Source organism: Alligator sinensis, unplaced genomic scaffold (genome assembly GCF_000455745.1).
Source record: "Alligator sinensis unplaced genomic scaffold, ASM45574v1 scaffold682_1, whole genome shotgun sequence".
NCBI lineage: Eukaryota > Metazoa > Chordata > Crocodylia > Alligatoridae > Alligator > Alligator sinensis.
This window is the reverse complement of record NW_005842011.1, coordinates 1,564,957-1,583,036: the sequence shown is the minus strand read 5'-3', so window position 1 is coordinate 1,583,036 and position 18,080 is coordinate 1,564,957. Positions and strand designations below refer to the sequence as shown.

The 18,080-nt window shown below is 45.2% G+C and overlaps 1 protein-coding gene across 1 annotated transcript in view; it reads left to right on the top strand.

Annotated features, from left to right (window-relative positions):
- Positions 1-18,080, top strand: part of SLC22A3 (solute carrier family 22 member 3) — a 67,732-nt gene that overhangs the window by 11,518 nt on the left and 38,134 nt on the right. The window contains 2 exon segments of the mRNA XM_006021908.3: positions 10,918-11,021; positions 15,187-15,341. Coding sequence (XP_006021970.1) covers positions 10,918-11,021; positions 15,187-15,341 — 259 coding nt within the window.

Below are 18,080 nucleotides of genomic sequence, written 5' to 3'. Positions count from 1 at the left end.
TTGGAAAACACTGTTTATTTCAAATGTTTGGCTGATATTTTTGGCCAGCAATTTATTTTAAATGCCATAATACGAAATGCATGTTAAGGTGAAAGGTTGTTTGTAAGGAGGCATGCTTTTTGTCCGTCTCCTCTTGGAACTCATGTTCTTCCCCTTCTTTGTGTTAGATTGTTCAGTGTCTGTACTAAAGATGGATCATTTACAAGTTAAATCACAAGTATAAACATTCTCAACTAGGGACTATATCTTTAGGCTGTGTTCTTGACAGGCAGACTCCTTTTCCTGCACAGAGATCCGCTGAAGTAACTGATGCTCCATATGCACTAGCGCTGACTAGCTTACAGGATTGGGGCCTCTGTTTGTATAGTACCTAGCACCATGAGGCTCTGCTTCTGTTTGAGACCTTCCTGACTGGTACCATCCCACTGAAATGTGAGATTTTCCATAGCACCCATTCTCTTCCAATGTGATTTGGGTTCCTGAGTTACTTATCTGCTTTTAAAAATTCCACCTACTATCATTAAGTATAAAATGTACAACAATACAGTACAGAGACCATCCTCAACGGCTTCCTCTACATTAAAACATGAGGTGAAAAGGATGTAACTGGAGTTTAAGCATGAAGGGAGGCTTTGCAATAACCTTCTGCAATAAGGTGGATTTTGTTCTACTGGAATAGGTTTGAAACTTATGGCTCGTACTTTCTAAGTCAGAGGTCTCTAAATTGATACCTCTAACTCTTCCCAGACAAATAGGAATCAAAGGAATTATACGGAAGTAGGGCTGGAAAAGACTTCATAAGATCATCTAGTCCAGCCCCCTGCTAAAGGCAAGATCATCCTTGACTAAGCCATCTCAGCCAAGTGTCTGTCCAACCTGCTTTTAAAAAATTTCCAGGGATGGAAATTCCACAGCTTTTCTAGGTAACCTGTTCCAACACTTGACCATAGTCAGAAAGTTCCTCCTAATCCCCAACCTAAATTTCCCTGCTGAAACTTAAGACCATCGCTCCTAGTCCTGTCTCCTATGGTCACAAAGAAAAGCCCCTCTCCATTCTCTGTGTAATTGCCCTTCAGGTATTTGAAGACTGTTATCAAATCCCCCCCTCAGTCGTCTCCAGACTAAATACCCCTATTTATTTCAGCCATTCCTCATAAATCTTATCTCCCAGGCCCCAATAATCTCTGTCCCCTTGCACTGGACTCTTTCCAACCTGTCCACATCCTTCTTGAAGTGTGGGGGACAGTACTACAAATGAGGCCTCATCAGTGCTGAATACAGCAGAAAAATCCCTTCCCTTGATTTGCGAGTGATGCTCCTGTTAATACAGCTCAATAGGCTGTTGGCTGTTTTGGCAATAAGAGCATACTGTTTGCTCTTATTCAGCTGATGGTCCACTGCAACTCCCAGGCTCTTCTCTGCAGCACCACAACCTAGCCACCCATTCCCCAGTCTGTATTTGTGAATGCAATTTTTCTGTCCCTGGTGCAGGACTTCTCATGTGTCCTTGTTGAAGCTCATCTGATTCGTTGTGGACTGTTTTTCTAGTCTATCTAGGTCATTCTAGTTTCTAGCCCTACCCTTCAGTGTGTTTGCATCCACCCAACTTGATGTCCTCCACAGTTTGACTAATTATGCACTGAATCCCGTTATCCTAATCATTAATGAAGATGTTACAATACCCAACACAGGACAGACTCCTGGGGAACCCCATTTGCTACATCCTCCCAACTAAAATCTGAACCATTTAATATTATTGGGTACAATGATCCAACTAATTATGTATTCCTATTACAGTAGTTCTTTAGCTTGTTAATGAGAATGTTGTGGGAGACAGTGTCAAAAGCATTGCTAAAGTCAAGGTATATCTATTCATTGCTCTCTTTCCTCATTCCATACAGTCTGTCACCTTATCATAGAAGGAAATCAGGTTGGCCATGAATGATTTGGTGAATCCAGGATGGCTGTTCCGGATCACCTTGTTGTCCTCTAGGTGCTTCAAAATAGATTCCTTGAAGACCTGTTCCATGATTTTTCCAACTAATCTCCACAAGTTCTCAAAGAAGATTACCTCAGGCAATTTCAGCGGTACCTAGGGCACATTCCAGCAAGCACTGCCAACGTGAAAGCATCTAGCTCCTCTAAGTGATCCCCAACCTGTTCTCCACTACTCTATGCTGTTTAACTTCTTCCCTAACTTTTCTGTCAGCTTTACTCATCATCTGGTAGATGCCCGTATTTGTGAAGCCTGAAGTAAAAAAGGCATTAAATACTTCAGCCTTCTCTGTATCATCTATAACTAGGTTGCTTTCTGCATTCCGTAAGGCAGTGGTTTTCAACTTGTGGTCCGCAGATCCCTGGGGCCCTGCAAAGCGTACAGAAGATGGCTGTAAGGACAATGGTCCCACCCAAAGGGGAAGCACTGATGGTAATGCTGCTGCTGCTCCAGCTCCCTCCATGTCCAGAGGCTGCCCAAGCACCAGCGGACAGAGTGTAGCTGGACAGGCCCACCTCATCCTGCTGCTTCATGTGGGACTTGGCATTGCTACTGCCCTGTGGTCCCTCCACTCCCCTGGTGATATCAGTCTACGAGAGACAGGAGAGAGAGAGAGAGAGAGAACCAGTTTGGATGGAATTTCCATTGGGAAAATTGGCAGTGTCTTGAGGTACTTATGGAAAGCATTGCTTGGAATAATGAGAACTGCACATATTTTTAGTAAAAGGTTAGGTCCTACAGAACTGATGGGAGGCCACCAGCAAAATTCTGGTGGGGTATAGGGATATGTACTAGCTCAGTCTGTGCCCTGACTTTTAATCTTTCCAGCACATATAATACCCGTGTCAAACCCTCACACTAGGGGAATTTCTGGGTGAATGCCTGCCTATGGATGCAGGGGACTACCTGATGGCCCCAGAGGCCCCCTTGGTGCCATGTTTCTATGTGAATGAATGCTCAGAAAACCTTTTTGGGTTGATGAATTAACACTGGACAGTGATATGAAAAAAGAAATCAGGGAACATTTGCTCACACAAATCTCAGTTTCACCAGGGCTTTCCTGAAATGGGTAATGAGAATGAATAGATACATAACCCCTCTGTAACAGCCTGCAACTCTAGGTCCAGTCTAACAGCTAAACAAGGAGAGCAGTTACTCGAGTTATCCTGCGACACAGGACTGGAACTTGAACTCAAACAGGAACCTCTTGTCCAATTCTGGTCAAAAATTGAAAAAGGAGTACCCTGATTGGGCAGATAAGATCATTAAAGTCTTGATGCCATTCACCACCACATACTTAACTGAAAGTGGATTTTTAGCCTTAGTATTAATAAAAACAAAATACTGAAACAAACTGGATGTTGAAGGAGATCTAAGATTGAAACTGTTACCTATTGTAACACGAGGGACATCAGGTTGCCTTTTCTCCCCTGCCACCTCCTTCACCGTGCCAAGCGGCCTTCTTGCACCCTCCGATTCTCGCCCGCCACATCTTTGATTTTCTATATTTTATAGGGAGGCTACCTTCTGTCCCCTTGGCCATGGTTCTCCTGTCACGCGTGTCCCATGCACCCTAGCCTTATGGGCTATGCGTGGCTCCTACCACCCCAAAACCACACCCCAAGCCTCACAGATGTAATGGACATTGTTCTGTCCCTCTCTCCATCTTTACGCCCTCTCTAGTACTCGGGCTCTCTGCAGTCCCGTCTCTCTCTCTCTCTTTTCGTGCCCTTCTCTTGAGTCTACGCCGCCCTGCCTCTCGGGGCCCTCTCCGTACGCCACCCTGCCTCTCGGGCTCAGCACAAGGCTGCCCCCTTTTCTGGGGCTCACCACGCCTGCACTGGGGCTGCTCAACAACACCCCCTTCTCTGGGCTTCTCAACTGCCCCTCTCTAGGGCTGGGGTCTATGTACCCCGTATGCAGCGTCCTCACTGGCACTGGGGTCCCCACACTGTTGTGAGTCCCCTATGAGGCCTCCTCCATCCCCTTACAGCCTCACCCAAACCACCAGTGTAACAACAGCAACACAAACAGTAACATAAACACAAGCCCCTGGGCTACAACGCAAACATAAGCCTCCAGCCAAACTACGCTCAGGTCTACCAGGGGTCTCTATCCCCCTGCAGTGACTAATGCTGCTCTGGCATCCCAGCTTGACTTCTCTTTTCTTTCTGGCAGGGAACTCCTTCTGCCTTGGCTACTGGTAGGGAACTACCACCTGGCCTTCTGCCTGTGGTTTATATAGGAGCCAGGCCCTGCCCCTTCTTGACAGCTGGCTAGGCAGGTGCGGATCATTAGCTCCCTCTCGTTGCCTCAGCAACCAGCACCTGAGGAGCCTTCCTGGCTCTCTCAGTAGCAGGCACCTTAGTGCCCTGCTATACCTATCATACCAAATTTTCACATGCTTTCTGCCAAGAAGCAGGCTCAACCATCTCATTAGAACTGACGACAAAATGGTGAGTTCACAAAATTGTATTATTGTTATTGTTGATGTTGATATTATTTTTATTTGTCAGTAATTATCTACTTATGTTTGCTATATACACAATAGATTTCCAAAAGGATACATGCCTCAATTTGCAATATTTTAGGGGTCTGTGAATGAAAACAGGTTGAAAACCACTGCTTTAAGGGACCTATGGTTTCTTTGGATTTCCTTTATTTTGAAATATATGTGGAATCCCTTTTTATGGCCTTTTATGCTCTTTGCTAGTTGCATCTCAAATCACTCCTTGGCCTTCCTAATTTTCTCCCTATAAGCACATGCAACACTCCCATACTCTTCCCTAGTAATATGACCAAGTTTCCACTTTTGTAGGATTCCTTGTTGAGTTTCAACTCATTAAAGAGGTTTTTGTCTAGCCAGCCTGGTCTCCTGTTGCACTTCCCATTCTTCTGTTGCATTAGGATACCTTGCTCTGCACCCTGGCCTGCAGGAGGGGAGTGGGGAGTGGGGTCTGGAGCCATGACAACAGGTGCTGCCAGCAGCCTGGCCTGTCCCGCCCTGGGAAGGAGGCAGGGTGCTTGCCCTGGGAGTGGTGTGAGACTGCTTGGGCCCATCACGGTGCACGGAGCCCAGGCTTTGGGAGCTGCAAGCGGTGGCTTGAGCCTGCAACCCTGGCAAGGCCTTGGGGGCTGCAGTGAGGTGGCTCAGGCCCTATCTCCCGACAAGCAGCCAGGTCTCATGGTGCACAAGGTGGTACATGGGCTCGAGCCTTGGGAGCCAGGGAGCAGCAGAGGCTGCTTGGGTTAGCCACCCAGTGTGAGGACGGATGGACAGAGCCTGAAGGGCTCGGCCTGTGCTAAGAGAGCCTTCAGTGCTGAGCCAGGACACGGAGAAATGGTAGTGCTGCAGCATGAGGCCCAGCACCCAGGAGCCAGCAGCTAAGAGGAGCTGAGCCCTCGGTGCCCAGAGCGGGGCACAGGGTGGAGAGGAGCCCAGCAGCCCAGGAGAGGCCTGGAGAGGCACTCCAGCAGAGGAGACCCCATCAAGCTGTGCCCTGACCACCGCCACCTGAAAGAGCATGAGTCATTGGGCCCTTGGGTCCCATAGGGGAAAGACTTTTGGGGCGGACAGACCCAGAGAAGGGGCTGGGTGAGCAGCCCCCCAACCTAGTCAAGGCCCTAAGGGGAGGGGCCCCTGGTGCTTCCTCGACACCCCCCAAGGGACCCCATTGGAAGGAGGACTATCTCTTGCCATGGGTCAGCGACTATATTAAGGAATAGATGTTATTAAGATTGTGCATGTTTGCGCCTTATATTTTGTAATTGAAATGCTGTATTGTAATGTTGTAAATAGTGTTATTTAGGGTTTGACCTTGGTTATTGCTTAGTGTTCACTGTGTAAGTATATGTATATGTTAGTTAGTTTTATATTTATGTATATTATAACTTAATAAATTGTATTCAGTTAAGAACTTTGGGCTTGGGCTAACTCTATAGAGGAAAGAGGGGTCTGCTTGAAATTTTGGCATCCCTCTCACAGCACCCCCTCCTGCCTACCCATCTCATTCAATTGAGAATATGGCACACCCTTGGGCATACCCGGGTTACATATGTAAAGAGGACCTCTGTGGTCGTGTGAAGCTTGTCACTTCAGACACACACATTACAGTGAAATAGGTAGCACCTTCTCTGAATCTCAGAAGCTGAAAGGGAAATAAAGGGATACTGAGTTGACTATTTTACCTAAGATCTCAGACAGGCAGGTTCTTATTTTTGTTTCAAATTCTGCATTATGGCTGTTTGTATATGCCATGGGGGTTTAATTTGGTTTAGTTTTCCCTAAATTGAAACAGTAGATTTTTAAAAACACCACTTCAATTTAGGGAGAATTAAACCAAACTAAACCCCCACAGTGTGTACACAAGGGTGGGGGCCCAATCCTTATCTGCCTTTCAGTGGCGGGGGAGCAGGGAGGATGAGCTACCAGCAGGCCAAGCAGTCCCTGAGCTGCGTGGGGGCCCCCTAGGCAGCACTCACCTGCTGGCATCCAGCCTGAGCAGTCCTGGGGGGCACCACAGCCATGGAGGGAAGCACTGGCTCCCCTGCAGCTGTGAAGGGAAGCACAGAGCCCCCACACAGCTCAGGCAGGCTCCAAGGAGAAAAAAAATAAAGATCAGGCTCACCGCTTTTATTTTTTTTTTTCTCCTAAGTGGAGCCTGCCTGCATGGGCTGGCACTGGGTCCCATAGCCCCCGAGCTGTGCAGGGCCCACCAAGCCCCAAGCATGTTGGCTTCCAGCGCCCTGTGTACAGTTGCACTTTGTTAGGTAGCAAACTAAAACACCTTGGAGGTGTTTTAGTTTGCTACGTACGAAAAATATTTAAAGCGGAATACACCGCTGAGTATACAAACAGCAATGCTATTAAAGCAGAATAGCCACTGAACGTGCAAACAGCAACGCCATTAAAGCGGTGCAGAAGGGCATTTAAGCCACTTTAAAGGCCAATTTTGTGGTGTGTGCAAAGATTCTGTTACTATTGTTGATAATTACAGTTATGTCTGGCTGGGAAGGAAGATGTGGGGAGCTGTTCCTACCAAGAGGCTCTCACAAGAGCCAGCTGGAACCAGTTGTTGTGTTAAGGATTTGTGCAAGGCACTTGCTGCTCCGTTAGCACTTGTACATTGAAAAAAGCAGACCTCTTTCTCATCTGGGGTAGTGATTACTGAGCAATACACACTCCATCTCATACCTCTGCCTGGTTATATCCCAGAATACCATGTGGTGACCCACCCGCAGTGACTGTCAGGGTGACCTCAAGTAGGGTTGGGGTGGATGCTATGTTGGCACCATTTCCATTTCTCTTTCACCTTGTCCTGTCTGCACATTTTTTCACTCCCTTGTTTCTTCCCCTGTCAGACTCTAGGGAGACTCTCTGGCCACATATTTACTACTTTATTAGCTAGCTTTCACAGAACAGTTAGGTCGGGTTTCCCGCTATGTGCAGGTGGATCCTTCCTGAGATCTTTAACTACTGACAGTGTTGTAGTCCATTGCAAGTACTTCTAAAATCATTTTTTAAATTGACCATGGCCTTGAAAGACCTCTTTTTGTAGAACTGGGTTTTTTTATATTTCGAACTCTCATTGCAATGCTGTCATGAATGTTTAAGAAATCAGGGGTTGAGTGTTCTTCAAGAGTGAGTGAACTGTTGTAGGAAATACCACAGCAGCTGTTGTTTCTAAGAAAAAGGAACAGAATTTGTTCCTAGAAGTACCCAATACTTGTATGTATTCTGTCCAAGATTTTTAAAAAGCAAGAGCTAAAACTTAATATCCTCAGGCATTCAAAAATGGTAGATTATGTTCCCCCAAATGAATCTGGCTTAAAACTGATGATGGCTTTTTAATACTCACAATTAATAATAATAATAATAATAATAATAATAATAATAATTATTATTATTATTATTATTATTATTTTAAGTTGAAATTGTCAGCCACAGGAGTCCAGGAACTGTGACTTTAAGGAAAAAAAATATTGCTAGACTCCTACTAAAGTCATGTTACTCGACCTCTAATAAAGTCATGAGAAGTGGTGGTCCCTAAGAAAAACTTTCGACATCTAGTTAAGTGGCCTAATTTAAAAAAGCACTGACACCCTAAGAGCTGTTTATTATTTCCCGTGAAGGAATTATAGCTGGTGGAAGTAGAAGTCAATGGGATTTGTATGGTGCTCTGTACAACAGAAAAGCAGGCAATTTATTTCAGTTTTTAGATACACTGGCAGATTTAAGAGGTTAACTTTCCACTCATACTTCTTACCGTCTGGGTAAATAAGAAATAGAAGTGATGATTTCATTCTCTGTAAGTAATTCTATGGAACCCATCGCTGCGGTTTTTGAACATCTTCATATCATACACTTTCTCCTGAGTTTGAACATAAAATGTTAAATGCATTGCAAATAATCTGTGCAACTGTAAGCTTATCTTTAAAATGTTATTATTAGGGATCACCTTTGAAGGTGGTGGCTATTTTGGGGATAATATTTTAAGAAATGACTGAAACTGCTGCGAATATTACCTCAGTTCATTTTTGGCTTCCTAAACTCTCAAGTTGTTCTTGTCAGAAACCAAACTCTCTGGACTCCAATCGGTCTTAGTGGGGTAGCAGGGACCCTTTAAAATAAGTTACAGTGAAGGACTATCTACACAATAAATGGGTTTTTAATTTCATTGTTTTTATTTCTCATCTATTCATTCCCCAATGAATGCAGTAATAATAATCTATCACCATTGTTACAATATATGGAACAGAAGACTCAGGGAAAATGATACCAGGAAAAATATTTTTAACCTATCAAAATTTTATTTGACATCTGTTCCCAGTGTGCTCAGAGACTAAGTATTTCTGCTTTGTTTTAGTGCTTCATGGATAAAGTTAAAACTTTCTTATATGCTTCTGTTTTCACTGGCTATAACTGGACATACTTATTCAGAGCTAAACAAACATGGTTTTCCTTGCCAATATACTTAAAATGGTTGTGTTCCTTCTCTAAAACAACAAATCAGTACAAGTGACTACCCTTAAGAGAACAGTTGGTATACAAAATCTAAAACACGGTAACCTTTTGGCAAGGAAGTCCCACTTTCTGTGTGCTTATTATTATTTTAAATATCATCTGGACACTCTATTCTCAGCATTTCTCCATGCCATTTTGGCCTGCCATTAAACAAGAGGGACAGCAAGATAGATGACTCTGGGTGCACCTATCTGAGATGTTTATTGCAAAGTAGGCCAGCTCCACAATAAACATAGCATGTCTATTAGGCTGCAGGAAACTAACTCTGCAGCAGGGTAGTACATATAAATCCAAACACTATCCTACTGTGGAGTTATTTACTGCACAGCAGCACCCGTGTAGATGCTGACATGGATGTAAATTGGGCCCTGGCAGCCCAGACAGCACATGGCCACACTTCTGCCTGCTGCCTAGCCACATGGCTCACCAGCTACAGGAGCCTTGTGGTCCAGTCAGCTCCTCTGCTGCCTGATGCAGCCACCTGCTGCCAGGGCCTGACTCCCTGTGCCCTCTGCCAGCCTGGGGCTGACCCCTAGACTCCAGGTGACACTGCTGCCACCAGCTGGAGTCCAGGGCTGACCCCTATGCCCACTGCCAGGCCATGGCAGGCACCTGGGCAGCTGCAGCCAGAGCCTGGAGCTCCCCCTCACTGCTACTGGGGGGCAGAGCAAGACAGGAGCAGCGCTGGCTTAAACTGCTCCTCCCTGGCTCAATTTGCTGCTGTCCTGGGCATGTGTGTAGACCAGTGGTCTCCAACCTTTTTAGGTCAGAGATCACTTTTAGAATTTAAAAGAAACCCAAGATCTCCATAGCCATAGCTCCCCCAACCCCTGCTCCCGGCATCGCCATTGAGCGGAGCGCAGGCCAGGTCCAGTGGGAACTGCCCAGTGCAGCCTTCCAACCAGCAGCTGCAGCCTGTCTTCCCCTTTGCCCACCAGTCCCTGATCCTCATGTCCTCAGGGGAGGAAGGTCTCACTGGGCCTGGCCCACACTGCACTTGGTGGCAGCACTGGGAGCAGGGGTTGGGGGGGCTACAGCCCCACCTGGGGCTCTGCTCCCAGCGCTGCCTCCACAGCCAGCCAGCCTGAGTGCAGCATGACTAGGAACAGCCCAGCACTGCTGCTGCCCCATCCCACATGTAGTTCTGGAGGCATGTGCTCCCTCATGCCCTCCTGGGCTGCATGCCCCCTGGATGAGCTACTCATGGCTCTCTTCCCCACCCCAGCTGCAGCTGTGGGCTGGGCTTTGCACCCCAAGCCACGTTGCACATGCCTCCTGGGCCTCTGCCCCTTCAGGCTCCAGGATTGACCGGTTGGTGACTACTGGTGTAGAGGCTGTGCCCAGGAGTAGTTCACTGCAGTGCAAATTGCACCACAATTTATTAAATCCCATTAATTGCACATGTAGATGCACCCTCTGAATGTGAAAGTGGTCAGGAAGGAAAGGCAGTTGTTCAAGATCCTTTGAGTTCTCTCTTGAAAGGAAAGAATCCATTGAAGACATCTATTGATATCACTGTGCCATTCACCCATAAGTAAGGCAAATTCCATCGCATCAAGAGCTGTCAATAAATCCAATACAAAGAGTTTGGATCTGTCCTGGGCTATCACTGTTAATCAGCCTGCAGCATCAGCACAGTCTGGCTGACAAGTCTGTTACCAGATTGATAGGAATCCAGAAAAATCTGTGGAATTCAAGTGTTACTGAAATATTTTCACTTTCTTGGAAAACTGGTGTCTTAAACTGCCAATGATCAGGATCTTGCTTGGATTTCTCCCCCCTTGTCCCCATTCTTCTGTTTTCCAACTAGAGAACAATGCAGGTGTTAAAAATGTTTTGCTCTAAGGATAAATAGCCCATGTGTGGGGGATCTCATACTTATTGTTTGTTCCCACAGTACAACCTTGTGTGTGACAACGCCTGGCTGCTAGATGTAACACAAGGTGTTCTCAACCTGGGATTCCTGACAGGAGCATTCACCCTAGGCTATGCTGCAGACAGGTAAAGTATAGATGTTACTGCAACCCTACCTTTAAAAAGGATCAAACACCTTATACAGTAACTGGTTTGAAAGGTTTAGATGTTCAGCTCAGTCTTCTTAAGCATCCTCAGGTTTGGAAATTTATCTGATCCTATGATAATCTTGAACTCATAATTTAGGCTGGACATTTAATAAAATATCTAGTACTTCTTGGCTCTATTTGGACTGAAATTGGAATGAAAGGAGCCTGTCTTGTACCATTTCATGATTTCTGTTAACGTCTGGACTCAACTTCTGGGTTAGTGAGTGTTGAAGGTCATATAGAGCCATTCTTGAAATAAGCTAAGCAGCTAGCTTGGGAAAGGAGGAAGAAACTCAGTATCCAACTCGCACATTAAGCACACATACTAGCTGGCAAAAAGTCATAGTTACAGTCAGTGTTCAGCATTATGACAACTGAATGGGTTATGGTAAAAAAAATTTTAAAAAAAACAGTTTGAGAGTGATATTTGAGACGACCAGCATCAGAGCAAGGCACTTAAGGCTCTTTTAGCCCACAAAATAGGAGGAGGGAGCCTTACTTTAAATAAATTAAGTGGAAAAAGTGGTGGCTAATCCTGGGCCAATGTGTGGAAGTGAACTTCACCAGAGGTGGGTATTTTTAAGGATACAAATGATATTTCCTTTGCCTGTTCTATCCATGAATATCCCAGTAAATGATTTCACAGGCAGAAATGTTTTGCAGCATGTATAGAGAATAATGTCAGATAACAAATGTTGAATTTTCAGAAAACCATTTGAAATGATAATGTGATTGGTTGAAGAATTACCATCATCCAGTTAGGGATGAACATACTGTACGTTCCGTGTGTCTGAGTGATGGAGAATACTATGCATGAGCCAACTTTTGAATATTGGGTTGCCACAACAAACAGTTCCAAAACAGTCTAAGTATCAAGTATTACTTGCAAAAGAATTCCTAAGTTAATAATTTTAAAAAAATAAATAGAGAATAATGTAATTTTTACACAGACAGTTTGCAACCAGAGAGGATAAGTAGGCAGATAAAATAGCTTTTGAAACTATTCACACGCTTGTACTCAAAAGAAAGAGCTGTCAAACAAGGTTGACATTGGCAGAAGACAAAAACAAAAGGCATTTACACTATGCTAGTTATCTTTGAGCAAATCAAAGAGGGTCATTATGCGTTTAAGGTACTTTGAAATCTTTGGATTAATGGCTCTTTTAAAAAGTTAGAATTAAATGTCATCTACAAAGTTTGTACATGAATATTAGAACGTTTAATACAGTTTGGTGTAGACGTGATTAAAAAATACCAATTAGCCTCATAGGAATATTTTAAATAAATATTTAACATTTTCTATACATTTAAAAAAAGATAAATCTTTAAAACAGAATAATAAATCATTCAAAAAGTGTTTGATTAAAAAAATATTTTTCGAGTTGGTGGGGTTTTTTTTTTGTTTGAAAAAAACCTAGGAAATTACTACCAAATTTAAAAATGAACTTTTATCAGGAAAAAGTTAGATATAGTTCAAACTTTATTTTGGACATACGTTTGGGTCTGGGAACATCTCTCAGTATTATTCCAGATGTTTAAAATGTAATATTAAGTTAATAGATGAAGTAAAATGCCGGAAGACAATATAAAATCTAAAGCATATAGTTGCACTTATACAAAATTAAAAACTCTTTTCCAAAAACTGGACCTAACTATTTTCATCCACAGTTGTTAAAATACAGTGAAATAGAGTGAGATAAGTATTAAGATGGAAAGACTTCCACCACCTTAGCACCAACCCAACACAACCTTAGACAGCCGCCATCTTAAAGCCCAATGGTGAGGGAATCTAAAATCTCTCAACATAATGTGTTGACCCCACAAATGTACTCTGAGGACCAAAGAAGTTTCAAGAAACATATACCAATAAAATCAAGTACTCTGAAGGAATGAACATAATAACATTTTTATCCTGAGAGTACAGTAAGTAAATGAGAAGCAATACACTACAAATGATGTAGAACAAAATTATGATAAAATGTTCATGTAATTAAAAGAGAGAAATAGCTACAAATGATAAAATAGTTGTAAACCTGAAAGGCAGAAAAGATTATAACACCTGAAACAGAGTGAAAGTGGTCTTAACACCTAGCTCACAGTATTTTCTCACATACCACATGCCATCAAATCAGACATGCACCTTAGGTTTAATACTAGACTTCATCTCTCCTGCTTGCTGCCTGAAAGAAAAGCTGGCAGCCATCTTGTATCACTATCTCTTCATGCTTCTATTCCAGTGAAGAAAAATCAGCTTCCTTGTTTAAGACATGTATTCCAAATTTGGAGGGTTAATGTTTTGGGAAAAGGTGTATGTGGTATTCTGGTAAATATGGTACTAGGCTCTAAGGGCACTTTTACATGTGCTCTGGTGATGGGGGGCAGCACTTTAATTAGAGTGGCTTTGAGAGCCACTATAACTAAAGTGTCACTGAATCTCATGTATCAGCATCCCCAGGCTTAAAAATGGTGGTGGGGGTGCTTGAACTGAAGCTCGTTTGATGAGCTTTAGTTCAAGCACCCCTGCCACCACTTTTAAGCACGGGGATGCTGATGCATGAGATGGAGGAGGCTACTGGAGTGCCATAGGTGCAGGAAGAAAATATAATTTGGGGGTGCTGGGTGTGCACGCACAACAAGCACACATGTGCATGCACTCCCCCCAGCAAGTAAGTCTGCCATGGAGAAAGGGTGTGGGGAGGCAGATGAAGGCCCCTGTGCTGAGTGAGGGAGTGGGGCAGAGACGGGCAGCGCCTGGGGTGAATGGGGCCCAAGGGCTGGGGCAGGTCATGGGACGCTCAAAGCCCAGGGCAGCTCGGACTCCCACCGCTTCATGCCCCTCCCCCCCCCGAGGTGGGCACAAGGGATACATGCCCTCCTGATCTTTGTTGCATGCAGGGTGGAGGTGGCACTGCCCCCTGCACACTGGCTGTACTGCCTGCCCGGCAGTGGGAGGCACGTGGTGTCACATGGCTGCCAGGGCACTGGCAGCGGGATGTGGTGTGCAGCCTGCAGTGGCAGTCACCTCCACCCTGTACACAGCACAGATCAAGGTGCGGGGGGCACGTATTCCCTGTGCCTGCCCTGGGGGTGCACGCAGTGGTAGGAGCTCCCCTCCCATGCCCCTGAAAGAACCACCCAGGAAGCGAGCATCCCACGACCTGCCCCAGGGCCCCATTCATGCCCCTGTGGGGGCCTTAATCTGTCCCCCCACACCCTTTCTCTTCCCCGCACCCCTTCCCATCAACACATTTACCTGCTCAGCTGGGCACTGCTCCACACATGGCCAGGCTCAGCTGAATTCCTGGCTGCCTGCAGGCTCCAGCTGCTTGTTGATGTCTGTGTGCACCCCTCCTGCAACTGCAGCCACCTGGAGCCTGTGCCTGGGCTGCCTGCCTTTGGCAGGGGACTAAGCCCCCTTAGCCCCCGCCTTCCACCGTCTATATGGAGCAAATTGTCATGCTCCAGCAGACTCAGTTAATCAAGTCTGCTCCAATGTGCTGGAATTCCAGCAGACTGAAGCAGCCTCTATGTTCATGTATAGGGGCCCTAAAAACCTACAATTCACTGAAAGGCGGCCAGTCCATTAGGAACTTTACTCCAGTTTCAGAGGCTAAGTCCTGGAAAAGTAAGCGTATGCATGTCTTACATATGCAGGTGGGTTCTTCTGTGTGAACAAAAGTTCAATGTAAGAGAAACGCTGTGTGAGAGTAGATGTGAAGTTGCAGAAATGTGGTATATGGATCTGCTAACAACATTTAATTTTGTCGTTCTGTAGTTAAACTAATTCTAACTAGATTAGAATGGAAAATGCCTCTGCTTAAAATACTTTAAACGCTGTGCTACTTCTAAAATTCTCTCACCTGTTATTTTCTTGCTTGTTATACCCTTTCCTTGAATTCTGTGTCCTTTTAGCAATATTGTCTGGCATAAGTCAGGCTACCTCAACCTAATTTATACTAATTTATTTCTATAAAGCATCCTATGGCCTACTAAAGCCAGTGCATGGCAAGACTTAAGAAAGGGCTTTTAAATGTAGCCATAAACTGAGTCAACATGAACAAAATTGCAAGGATCTTTCACCATTTTCCCTTTCTTTTTGGCAGATATGGCCGAATCCTTGTTTTTCTCTTCTCCTGCCTTGGGGTAGGTGTGTGTGGCATCGTTGTGGCCTTTGCACCAAACTTTTCCATATTTTTGATCTTTCGCTTCCTCCAAGGTGTATTTGGAAAGGGGACCTGGATGACATGCTATGTTATTGGTAAGAGCTCTACTCTTCCCTTTTTGGGGCAAGGACATTGAATAAAGGAGTCTCAGGGAAAGATAGACATTCTGTACACAAAAGCACCTGAGAGCGTGAGGAATGTTCATTACTAATGTGAGATGAAGGGAATTGTAATGGTGTGTCTGGTCCTTTAAGAGTGAAGTCAGCCCTGTTGAGACAGCCCAGCTGTGGAACATTTGGATAATGAGGGAATATCCCACTGGGAGCTTAAAATCCAAAGGGAGAATGCCAAAAAGGAAGCAAACTATGAGGGAACAGTTTATAAGCAGGAGGCAAGCTGTGAGCATAATAAGCTTGCTACTGAGGGGTCGGGGGGACAGGCTGCGGTGCTGGAGCCAGAGCCAAAGACCTCCCCTCCTGGTGACTCAGGAAAGGCATCAGAGTTTGGTTTTGTCTGTTTATTTGTTCATTTGGGTGCTGCTTAAAGCTTGTGCTTTATTTGGGAGGACAGGCTGAATGCATCTACATGTCCAATTAATGTGAATAAAGAATTTTTATTTGCAACTGTCTAGCTGGCCTAATAAAAGATATCATCTCTACCATGCTGACTCTTACGTGCAGCAATAAACTTCAGCGCTCCATCTGAACATGTGCGTGGGACCACAGCACTTTGAAGTGGGTCAGAGCACCCCTGGCTGGCATGGGGCTGTTTTGATCCAGCTCAACCTGCTGCAGATGGACTGGCTGGGGCACAAGGTTGCTCCAGTGTAGGCTGGAGCAACTGGCAGGCAGCCCCTGCACTGAATCACTGTTGTGCCCCAGCCAGCTGGGTCAGTGTCTACATGTACATTGCTATGCACAAAAAAAAAACAACTCTGCAGCAGAATAGTATTTGTGTTATTTACAACTACTAACCTGCTGTGGAGTTTATTAGTTTCCTACAGCCTAATAGGGCCACCTGGGTAAACACTGAGATCTTTACTGCAGAGCTAACTAAGCAACTCTGCAGTAAACCTCTTGTGTAAATGTGCCCATTGAGGAGTAAAATGCACCTGCTGAAACCAGTAGGCTATGAAACTTTCTTACAAGACCCAATAGATATATATAGGAGGATTTACAAACCATTTTACTCAAGGAATAAATAGTACTTTTATTATGGAAGGGCTAGTAAGAGAGCTAATTTTCTTTAAATATCTCTAGCTAGACTTTTCTCTAAGACCCATCCCCATGGGATCTAAGCATGTTTGTCGATTTATTTACTTTATTAGATATATATGCTACCCTTCCCAACAAAGAGCCAGGGAAACTCACAAAAGAGGACAGAATAACTTATAAAACAGGGGAATGAACAAGAGACTTAAAAGAGGCACTAGAGCATCAACACAGAACCCCCCATCCAATATCCCAGCCTAGCTTTGTTTGCTAGATGCCTGCCCAAATAGAAAGGTATTACCAAGCTGAGAGAGATCCAGGCTTGGGTTCTGGTGGACCTCAGCAGTGAGGGCATTCCAGAGTTGAGGAGCAACTGCTAAGATTGATCTGCTCATGTGTTTTCATCAAGCTGATTTGACGCACGGATGGTCCTTGCAGGAGGTGGCTCTTGGTTGACCTTAGGAACAATGATGGGTGTAAGAGAGAAGGCAGTCCTCTAGATATGCAGAACCCAGACCAAGCAGGGCCAGAGTGGGCAAAATGGCAGATCCAGCCAGTGGCCGGACTCCATTTCCCAGCAGGTCCTGCCCTCATAGCTGTGACCAATTTCCATGAAGACCCCAGTAGTAGTGGCTCCTAACAGCATGGGGCCAAGGTTTCCATGGAGACCGGCTCCAACAGCACTGGCAAGGAACGTGGCTGGGCAGGGAGCTGCTCCTTGGCTGGGGCTAGGATCTTATAGTGGTGACAGCGTGGTCCAGATTCAGAGCAAAGCAGCAATCCGCTACCTGCATGCCCCTGCCTGGGTCATGCGGACAGTGGATTGCAGCTCTGCCCCGGCTCCAGACCACACTGTCACTGCTGCAAGATCCCAGCCCCAGAGGAGCTCCCCACCCAGTTGCAAACCCTGCCAGTGCTGCTGGGGCAGATCTCCACAGAAACCCTGATCCCGCGCTGTCATGGTGCCACCACTGCTGAGGTCTCCATTGACACAGGCAGGGACTGCTGGGAAATGGAGTCCGCCACAGGCCCAATCCAGCCTGCAGGGTGGACTTCTGCTACCCCTGATATAGGGGCTTATAGATCAAAATCATCACCTTGAATTGCTCTCAGAAAGCTATTGGGAACTGGTGCAGAATCTGGAACAGGTGAGCTATATGTAAAGAATTTAAAATGTGATGTTTCCTGTTGAGGTAAGTTGAAGCTTTGAATGTGTTTCTTAATTGCACAGTGACCTCTCTGCTCCCTATGTCTAGCCTATAAACCTGGATGGGGGCTCTTAGAGCCTCGGCATAAAATCCAAAATTAAAAGCAGAACAACTGATTAAGGTTATTATACAGGAGGCTACCAAGGACAATTGAAACTATTTGGCTACAACCACATCCCTCCAGAGGCCCAATGCCATAAGCAACTTCCATTGACCTAAATAGGAGTTACCAACTGTATTGAGTCATGTGCCACACTCACATTTCCCCCCAAAATTTGCCCTCCAAAATTGGGGTGCATATTTTAAGCAAGGAAGCTGATTTATGCACTGGAGTAGAGGCCTGAGGACACTGAGATGGCTACCAGGGAGGAAACATGCAGGACTGGTGAAGTTCACTCCTAATTGTCACTTTCCC